This window comes from Anser anser (genome assembly GCF_964211835.1).
Source record: "Anser anser genome assembly, chromosome: 20".
Classification (NCBI taxonomy): Eukaryota; Metazoa; Chordata; class Aves; order Anseriformes; family Anatidae; genus Anser; species Anser anser.
The window spans coordinates 253,474-263,859 of record NC_139741.1 but is presented as its reverse complement, the minus strand read 5'-3'; the positions used below and the strand labels follow the sequence as shown (position 1 = coordinate 263,859).

General features: G+C 46.6%; 1 protein-coding gene across 10 annotated transcripts in view; it reads left to right on the top strand.

Annotated features, from left to right (window-relative positions):
* Positions 1 to 10,386, top strand: part of PITPNM3 (PITPNM family member 3) — a 91,222-nt gene continuing 80,836 nt past the window's right edge. For 6 of the 10 annotated variants that reach the window (XR_014574127.1, XM_083805844.1, XM_083805845.1 and 3 more), the window contains exon 1: positions 939 to 1,099. Coding sequence is in view for 6 of the 10 variants with exons in the window: in XM_083805844.1 (XP_083661970.1) it covers positions 1,078 to 1,099 (22 nt within the window). In the remaining 4 variants the exon portion in view is untranslated. Of the gene's footprint in view, positions 516 to 562; positions 1,100 to 1,233; positions 10,350 to 10,386 lie in introns of those variants that run through there. The other 4 variants (XM_083805839.1, XM_083805841.1, XM_083805842.1 and 1 more) reach the window with 4 other exon arrangements.

The following is a 10,386-nucleotide window of genomic DNA, read 5'->3' as shown; positions in this document are numbered from 1 at the left end:
TTGGTTCTTTAATTGCATTCTTCCTTGGGCAAAACTTTAGTTTACCATACTTTATTTTTTGGTGTTCCGACACACTGTAAATAAAATATAGCCCCTCACAGGCTTTCTCCCTGCCTCCTCCCACTATTCCTCCAAGACAGGCAGCCACTTCAGTCATTTCTGAAGGTGAGTTTCCCCCAGTTCTTCGGAGATCTGGAGAAGCAGGCTACTCTCTATTTTGTCCTTAATGTGCCTCAAGTGAGGGTCTTGAAGAGGGAGAAAAATAGTCCCGCCCTGAACGTTCCCTAGCTCAACTCCCGCAGCAGCGTGCAAGCAGCTCTCCTACCGCGGACTTAAAAGGCCTTGCGGCAGTTCGGCCGCTGCACTGACACACGCTTTTTGGCCAAGGGCTTTTTGCCGTTAAATCCGGACCAGCCACTTGCAGGAGCCGTTTGTGCGGGCCGTGCTGCCGCAGCGACCGAGGCACGCGCCGCCGGCCAGCCCCCGGGCGCTCCGCAGCGGGCAGCAGAGCGGAGGTAACGCCGGGCGGCCGGGGCGCTGCGGCCGGGTACAGGGCGGCAAGGACGGGCGGCGGCGGAGAGCCGAGGCGCGGGCAGCGGGCAGGACGAGCCGGCCGCGGGCACCGAGGGCTTCTGCTCTGAGCGGCGGCGCACGCAGGAGCGGGCAGCACGGGCCGCTCTGGGCTGCGGCTGGGCGGGCCCCGGGGGCGGGCGGGCTTGAGGAGTCCCGCGGCCGCGCCTCTGCTCGGGCCTCGCCCATCGCCCTCCCGGCCGCCTGCGAACAGCCGCATCGCACGGGGCTGCCGGACCGGCTCGGCGCCTGGTCACGCCTGAGCCGCTCGCTGCGCCTTTAACGGCGGCGGCTGCGCCGCGGCGGGTGGGCTGCGCGGGGGGACGGAGCGGCACGGCGGCGCCTCCCGGCCGCGTCTCTCGGCGCCGCAGGCGGGTGGGCGGTGCGGGACCTCCGCCGGGAGCAGATGGAGTGGCGGGGCGCGGGGTGCCGGAGCGCCGGGAGGGCCCCGCGGGCGAGCAGCTGACGCGGCCGGCGACGGCTTGGCCGGGAGCGGTCAGCCCCGAGATGGCGAAAGCTCCGCGCCCAGGTGAGCGGGGAGCCCGCGCGGCGGGAGAGGCTGTCCTGAGGGGAGGGGGCGGTGAGTGGGGGGGTCCGGCCGCACTCCCCGCGCACTGGCCGGCCTCGGGGGCAGACCCCGCTCCGCGCCTGCCGCAGGCCGAGCCGCTCCGAGCCGGGCGCCCCGTCGTGGCCCTGTGCGGGGTGCCGCGGCCTGCCCAGCCCCGTGCCGCGCGGACCCTGCCGCCGACCCACGGGAACGGTAGCTGCAGGCTCCCGTAAAGGAGACCCAGGTGCGTTCGCCCGAGCAGGGTCCGCTGTGCCTTCGGCGCTCCTGCGGGCCCTGTGCCGATGATCGCGGGAGTCCCGCGTGGGGCGGCTGCCCAGGCCGCCGGCGTCCTGCTTCCTGCCGGCTCTCCTCCCCGGCGCTGGGCTGGGGCTGTGGAAGGGCTCCCAGGTCCGGAGGCTGCACCGTGGCTGCAGCCTGGCTGAACCGACGCTCGCTGCTGCCTGATGTGGGAGAAGCAGAAAGGGAAGCGGCAGCTGCAGGCTCCTCTGAAGACAATAAAGATGTGCTTGTTTGGGTAGTACCCTTTCAAAGGAAAATGCAGATCTAGTCTCCCTTGTGCTTACTGGCTCACGTTTTTTTGCTTTTGCTTCCCTCGGAGCCTGAGCAATTTGGAGGTCAGTTTGCTGGACTTCAGGCTGGAGAGCTTGAGAGTACTGTGCAGCAAAGCCATGTTAGAATCATAGAATCATTAAGGTTGGAAAAGACCTCCAAGATCATCTGGTCCAACCATCACCCCACTACCAATGTCACCCACTAAACTATGTCCCTAAGCACTATGTCCAACCTTTCCTTGAACACCCCCAGGGACGGTGACTCCACCACCTCCCTGGGTGACCTGTTCCAATGCCTAATCACTCTTTCTGAGAAGAAATGTCTCCTAGTTTCAAACCTGAACCTCCCCTGGCACAACTTGAGGCCATTCCCTCTTGTCCTGTCACTAATTACCTGTGGAAAGAGGCCGACCCCCAGCTCCCCACACCTGCCTTTCAGGTAGTTGTAGAGAGCAATGAGGTCTCCCCTCAGCCTCCTCTTCTCCAGACTGAACAATCCCAGTTCCCTCAGCTTTTCCTTATAGGACTTGTGATCCAAACCCTTCACCAGTTTTGTAGCCCTTCTCTGGACATGCTCCAGGGCTTCAATGTCTTTCCTGTAGTGAGAGGCCCAAAACTGGACACAGTACTCAAGGTGCAGCCTCACTAGAGCAGAGTACAGGGGAACGATCACCTCCTTGGTCCCACTGGCTATGCTTCCTGATACAAGACAGGATGCTGCTGGCCTTCTTGGCCACCTGGGCATGCTGCTGGCTCATGTTCAGGTGAGCGTCGATCAACACCCCCAGATCCTTTTCCTCTGCACAGCTTTCCAGCCACTATGCCCCAAGCCTGATGCCCCATGCTTGCTGGCAGCCACATCCCTGGTAACACGTGTTTGGTGCACATGAGTGACCTATGTCAGCTGGCAGAGCCCATGAGAAACCTTTTGCTGTTGCAGAAGTGGTTTTCTTCTGGGTTGCATGCTGAGCCCATTGCTTTTGGAGTGACAGCCTAACTGTGCAATGACTAAATGCCTGTTGGTCTGTGTGTGAAACTTGCCTGGTGTTTGGTGCCAGTCCTGTTATCTGTCAGTGTAGCTTTACAGTCGCATGGTAGCATTATATCTACAACCAAGTTATTTTTCCCAACAAGATTATTTTATTTTATTTTTTAATATTTCCCCAAGATAGGCATGGATTGCGGGCAGCAATCCAGAAAAAAATCTGAGAAAAATAGAGTTCAGGAATGTGAGAACATCAGTCACTTTAGAAAATGCAAGTAGGGTATAGAACTAAATGATTGGTTTTAGTCTTCGATAGATGAAGTATTAATCAAAAGTGTAAAAAGTCACATTGGTTTTTTGGGGCATTGGTTTGCTGTCCTTTTAACTTTGATAGGAAGATAAGGATGTGGTGTTTTCATTTTGTGGTAGTTTGGTAGTTTTATGTTGTCGCTGCTTCTTGTCTTAAGGAAATGCAAGAATCATCCATTCACAAAGGAGCTCTTTCAGAATGTATCTGACTTAGGAGCAGAGCAAATGTGCAGCTTGTAGAAATGGAGCCTACTGAGTTACCTACATGAGCTAGAATATGCACAAATATGCAAATGTTGTGGCTGTCTTGCCTGTATGTTCCCTGCCTTGCAGCCGCAAGCATTTCTGTGGCCTTGTCGTAAATACAAAGACAGTACATAATTCTAGGAACTACAAAATCTGGTTGATCACTTTTGAATGGCACATGTGCTTATGATGGGCTTTTAGAGGCAGTCATCTTGACTTGTTTGAGTAGCCAGGTCTCACCTATTGGACATAAGGTCTTAAGCAAAATCCCTGCACAGAACTTGCTAGGGCACTTGCAGGATTGTAGGTTGCAGACCACATTGGGGCAACTGCAGCTCGCTACCTGGCATGTCCCTGTGGGTGGTGTGATATCTGTTCTTAATCTTTATTTCTTTTTGTAACAGACAGCAGTGACTCAAAAATGCCAGATCCTTCACAGAAAGCAAAAATGTCTGCACTAGGAAAGTACTTTCAGATGTGATGCAGGCAGTCCACCTACAGTCATTGCAGGAAAAGGTTAGAGAATATTCATATGTTCCCTGGTTTTGGGGAGTGAGTTTGGAGGAGGTGGTGAAGCTGCTAAGAAAAAGGGTAAAGTTAATTTCTGCTGTGGGAGAGCTGGCATCTGAAGCATCAAGAAACAGCTCTAAAAGATGTACCATATTTATAGGAAAGCTTGATCTAGGATTTGGAGCCTGAACCACCATGTTCAACCTCCTCTCTCTTCTTTCATCTCATCAGTAATGCCATAAGGTGCAAGACTGAAAATGCCACTGGTACCTTAAAATAGGGGCTGAAAGGCCTGCATGGATTAGCTTTTTGTTTTGTTTCCTGTGCTCAGTGAACAAATATATGCCTGTCCATACCATCTGTTGCAGAACTGTCAGTTGAAGGATGTACAGAGTAGGTAGCCAGGGGCTTGTCATTGCTAAAGTGCTATTAGTAGAAAGGCACTGAGTGAGGAAATAGGAGAGAGAAGTTGGTTATATTGGGTACTTAGCCCACAGTGGTGTCTGGACTGTTTCTCCAATTAGCCCTTTCACTTCTTAGCAAGGGAACTTGCATTTTGCATGGACTTTTTCTGCCTTTAACTGTATCTGTGGCTGAGTCAACTAGGCTCTTTGCTCTCCTTTTTATTTTTTGCATAGGGACAGGTGCAGCCACAATGAGAATAAATGGGTGCCCAGACCCTTTGCCCTTTCTAGCTTTCCTGGTGTCCATCTGACACTATCTTCAAGCTGCTGCTTCCTTTCTAATGATTTCATTCTGCTGTTAATGCTTCCCTTCAGCCCTCAATTCTTCCCTGTTTGTCAGCCCTTTCCATGCCTGTTAGAAACCTAGTCTTAGTACCCTGCCTCTGTCAGTCCAGGTCTGCTATCAGAGGAATTATGTTAACATCTCTTCTCTGGGCTTCAGTTTCTCTGATAAACATAATGACTTTACTTCCTCTAGACCCCTGCTTACTTAATTCCTCTTTCAAGATGACCATTTTTTTAAATTCTTTTTTTCGCCACCTATATATTCCTGCCCCCTTGCCTTTCTGGTGCCTACTGTGCACTGTATTGGTTTATTCTAAATTAGAGGTAATGCCAGTCACTGGAATGGAACAAGTAGATGCCTTTTTTTTCTCCTGATTTGATATGCATTTTAAATATTTTTTTTTTCATAACAATGTTGAAGCAACGCTTTTGGTAGGGGTAGGAGAGCATGTGGAATTATTGAATTACAGTGGTGGGCTGTTCTATCTTTAAGGTGCTTGGGACTAGAGGGATGAATAAGTTTTGAACACCAGGCCTTTTAAAATGATACGTGGAAGTGGTTAAATTTAAGTTAGGAATCAGCAGCATTAGTCATTCAATTTTCAGAAGAAGACCTTTGTTTCTTAAAGTACTTTTCAGAGCCTTTCTTTGGCCTTACTTCACTTCTTGTCTGTTCTTCTGCTTCCATTTTCCTAGTTCTGAGAACATTGGCTACAGATCAGTAAGGCCACTTCAATTCCTCTTTTTTTTTTCTCTTTTATAAACATCCTTGAATTGCATGGAATGATGTGCATTCATGCACTGCTTAATTGTCATATCACTGCCAGTTTGTCACTTTAAACAAACAAACAAAAAACACAACACCTTTGGAAATAATTTGTTTATGGCTCCTGACCAGGAGAAACTAGAAACAATTGTGCTCTTTTATGTAGTTTTCAACTACTGATGATTTTGACAGGATAATTTGCTCATTCACCTATGAGAAAATGATCTCTGCTGGTTTGTTAGAGGAAATGGAATTGGCTTTTCCCCACAACTTTTCTGCTCCTTAGGTCTGTTGTTGAGCATATGAGTGTAGTGGGTTTATGTGGCAAGGTTTTGGTAGCTGGAGGCTGCAGGGGTGGCTTCTGTGAGAAGAATCCAGAAGCTGCCCCATGTTAGATAAGGGCCCTGCTGCTGGACAGAGCCAAGCCAATAAGCGATGTTGTTTGCACCTCTGTGAGAGCATATTTAAGAAAGGAAAAAAACCAACAACAACAACAACAAAAACCCTGCTGCTCAACAGCAGCTGGGGGAGAGGAGTGAGAAACAGCCTCGCAGACACCAAGGTCTGGTGAATAAGGAGGGGCAGGAGGTGCTCCAGGCGCTGGAGCAGCAGTTCCCCTGCAGCCTGTGGAGAGGCCCCTGGTGGAGCAGGCTGTCCCCCCGCAGCCCGTGGTGTACCACAGCGGAGCAGGTTTCCATGCTGCAGCCAGTGGAGGAGCCTATGGTGGAGAAGGTGGATCTGCCCTGAAGGAGGCTCTGGCTCATGGAAAGCCCCTGCCAGAGCAGGCCTCTGGCCAGAGCTGTAGCCTGTGGAGAGGGGACCACCCAGGAGCAGGGCATTTGGGGGGAGCTGCCACTTGTGGGGGACCCCTGTTGGAGCAGTGTGTTCCTGACGAATGGACCCTGTGGTACGGAGCCATATTTGGATCAGTTCTTGAAGAGCTGCTGCCTGTGGGAAGCCCACGCAGGATCAGTTCGGGAAGGACGGCAACCCGTGGGAGAGACCACACGTTGGAGCAGGGGAAGAGTGTGACCGAGAAGGAGCAGTGGAGATGAAGTGCTATAGACTGACCGCAACCCCCATTCCCCCGTTCTCAGACCTTGAGCCCTTTGCATCATATTTTCTCTCCATTTCCCTTTGAGGAGGGGGAGTGAGAGAGCGGTTGTGGTGGAGGTCGGCTGCCCACCCGAGTAAAATCACCACAACGAGAGACAGTATTATTACAGTGTTTTTATTTTGGTTTGGATGGATTGCACTAGAAGCTGTTGATACATGACTGGGAGCTGCTAAACACTAGGGATAAAATTTGGCAATATTTTAATGGATGTTGAAATTTCTGGATATTTCTTGTAACTTGTGCTTGTGCATAGTCCTCCTTCGGATCCGGCAGGGCTCGGTTCATTCATTCTGTATTCTGTGGGTAGTGACTAGACATCTTTTGTATGGACCAGGGCTAACCTGTAAGTATGGTGAGTCAGAAACCCAAATCTAGCATATGCACAATGTGGAAAATTGTTTTCTGTGGGTCCAATAGGAGTTGTTCTCTTGTAAATATGTGACTGTGTCATTAGTAGAAAAATTAATATGTGAAATGGTCTAGATTAGGGAAATCAAGATAGTGCTTTTCCAAGTTGCTGTTTACCCATGCATCACGTCACTTCTTCTCACATCACCAGATCATAGATGCAATAAAGTACCAATGGAATTCCAGCACACTTTTTCTTCTTGAAGAGAAAAAGCAAGACTTTGTAATCTTTCTTATACTAAAAAAAAAATAAAAATATTTTGTTACAAAGGACATAAAGGAAAAATAAGACTTGATTAGCACCCATCTTCTTCAACATACGTGTGGCAAAATAAAGAGAAATTGACCTTGGTATTTAAACAATACACAGGCCAGAAAATCTTACTGCAAATATTCATTACTTTTTAGATACAGATGTAATTAACAGTTTATTCAAGTGTGAGTGCTTAAATCTATATATAAGGTGTCCATTGTGCACATGTTTCACATACAGCATATAAACCGAATTCCAATGGAAAGCAATCTCCAGGTTGTCATCACAGTAGAAAATCTGTTTTTAAAGCTCACTTCCTTCCTATGACTTGGCGAGTTTACAGAGACATGCATCCTTGTCAGGCTGAGAACTGACGCTTAATGTGTTTGAGGAAGGCTCCATCTGATGGAAGGTAGCTGAGGTGAAACAGGCAAGTGGCCAGAAACTGGCATGTTGTCATGTTTGCTCCCTGCTGGGCAAGGCTCAGAGAATAGCATCCCTCTTCTATACCTATGCTGGAATGACACAAGGAGATGATGTTAAGGTAGGCCTGGAATTCCAGCCTAATGATACTGATTTTCTAGTGTTTGATTTAATCCTTGTCGTTTTACATTAATGCTAGTATTCTGGTGGGGAAGAGTGGGTGTTTAAATTGAAAACAGTCAACAGTCTGACCCAAAGGTCACTGAAGCATTAGTCTTAGAATGTGACATCTGAAAGGCACATGAATACCATTTCTGAAATATCTCAAACATGCTAACAGTAAAAGAGTTTATCTAGGTTATATTTGGTGGAAAAAAAGCTAAATGTTCAAACTGATTTTCTTTCCTTACATTACTGAAAAGCGTGTTTTGGTTTTAGGTCTCTTTAATGTACAGTGGGAATGGCCTCCAATTGTGCCAGGGGAGGTTTAGATTGGAAATTAGGAGACATTTCTTCTCAGAAAGAGTAGTCAGGCATTGGAATGGGTTCCCCAGGGAAGTGGTGGAGTCACTGTCCCTGGGGGTGTTCAAGGAAACGCTGGACCTGGTGCTTAGGGACATGGCTTAGTGGGTGACATTGGTAGTGGGGTGATGGTTGGACCAGATGATCTTGAAGGTCTTTTTAACTTAATGATTCTATGATTTCATGTGCTAGTTTATTAGATTTTCAGATTTTTTCCTCATCTTAATTTTGTTAAGAAGTTTACCTTTTTCTATTACCTGAAACCTTTGTGCATGTGTGTTGTTGTTTCTTCTCCAATAAATATATAAATTTGTTGAGACCTTAGCAGAAGTCATGCCTGATGGATGATTTTTAGATCCTGCTGTATTGAGTAACTGATTATTCGAAACATCTGGTCACATATAGTGGAATTCTGGAATTCTGTCTGCCTAATTACATTTGCGTAATCAGATAAACATCTATTAGCAAAGAATACTAAATAAAAGTCAGCATTCAGAGAGGTGGAAATTTCCAGCCAGATCCAGAAGCCAGGCAACGTATTCCTACTCCCGTGTTAAATAATACCTCCAATGTAAATCAGGCAGAGCAACGTTTTCACAAGGCAAAGGGATCTGAGTTTAAGTGGATGTTTGAGTTTTGCTCTAATGAATTAACTACCTTTAACGTAAAACAGTGGCCAATTAAGTACTGAAAGATTAAAGCAGTGGTCAGTTTGATATTCTCTGTTTCAAGGTTGTTGTGAACATTCTACATTGCTGGTAAGGTGGGAGTTGAGCAGTTCTACAGAGTTCTGAATGAGCTGCTATATGTTTTAGGTGTTACATACATATTCAATACGGTTCAAACCCCTTGCCTTCTTTTTCCCCCGTGTACTGCAACCAAACCAAAAAGTTCTGTCAACTGTATCCTCAGTTGTTTGATGTGATAATGGAAATCAAACACAAAATTAGAATGGATGTTGATAATAAACTACCAAAAATCTGTAAAGTACTTGTCACTGCTTTTCTGAATCACAATGTATAATGCAAAAATGAAATTGAATTTCAGTAATCTAGAGACAACTGTGAGTACCATTTGATCTGTAGTAGTGCATAGTCATATCTATTCATTGGGAGGAAGAAGGGAAGGAGTCCCAATAAAAAGCATTTTCACCTAAGATGCAATAAAGGAGGTCTCAGGTTGTGGCCTTTCAGTGAAGTTATTACTAAGCTAAGAAGCATGAGAAGAAAATATTAAACATCTTTAGCCAAAAGAATGGAGGTACCTTACTAACAATGGGAAAGTCAGAAAGTCAGAAAGTTTATTGCTATATATTTCTTCCTCTGATCTCCACACCTTATCCTGTAACAGTCAGGCTAACATCTGCAAGTCCAAGTTCACGTAAAGAAGGGTATTTTCTGTGCTAAATTCTTCAGATGTGACCTTCATCAAAACTTCTATACTGTCTTAACTATTTTTGAGGAAATGTGTATCAACATGAAACCCAATGAATTAAAAACAATCAAACAAAACCACAACCAAAGCAACAAAAAAAATCAGCATAGAAATTGTGAAATAGAAACCAGAAAAATCAGGTATAGGATGGGGAAAGTACTGTGAAGTCCTGCAAGGAAAATAATACGATTAGTGAAAGTACTTTTCCAAGTTCTGTCCCAGTCAAAATGGGGTTTAAAAGGAAGAAGAAGTGTAAAGAGTTTAGAAAATATTTGAGACATCAGCATTCGATGTTTCAATGATTCTAAGCATTGCTAACATTCACATCTGAGTGCAGTTGTACTATGCAGAGAGAGAGAGATGACAGTACACCATACAGATTGCATCAAATTTGGTAGAGATGGTATTAAATAAAATAAGGTAAAAATAGCTAGTGAACCACTAAATTTGCATCCAAAGACACTTTGCAGGAAGGAGTCATCTTTTCATGCTTTCTAGCCGTCTTAACTTTCTCCTTTGCCTCAGATTGCCTGCTGTTGTCCATTGCAGATTGCTGAGGTTGGTCTAAGCTCAGCGTAAATCTGTGTTGACTGGGCTACTCTGCACCAGTACCGTGAGAACATGTCTGTCCAGTGCATCTTTATTTTATTTTAGTTTGTTCAGGGATATCCCGTGATACTGTGACTAGAAATTACTGGGTGAATAGTGAGTTCCTTATCCTGTTGAAGGTTATGTTGGTTCTAGAGACATGGTTTTTGGGTGAGCCCGAGATGTGGGAGGAATTTTTAATATGTTTAATCATTTCATCTTTTTTGGGTCCTGTGAGGACTCTTCTGGCATACCTTCTACACTGCCTGCTGCAAGGAGTTGGCAGTTTATGTAAAAAGTTAATAAGGAAGAAGCGTGAAGAAGCTGTTTCCACTCCACCCCCAAATAAGGTATTAGTTCTGTTCCAGTACTTTTTTTCTGTATAGA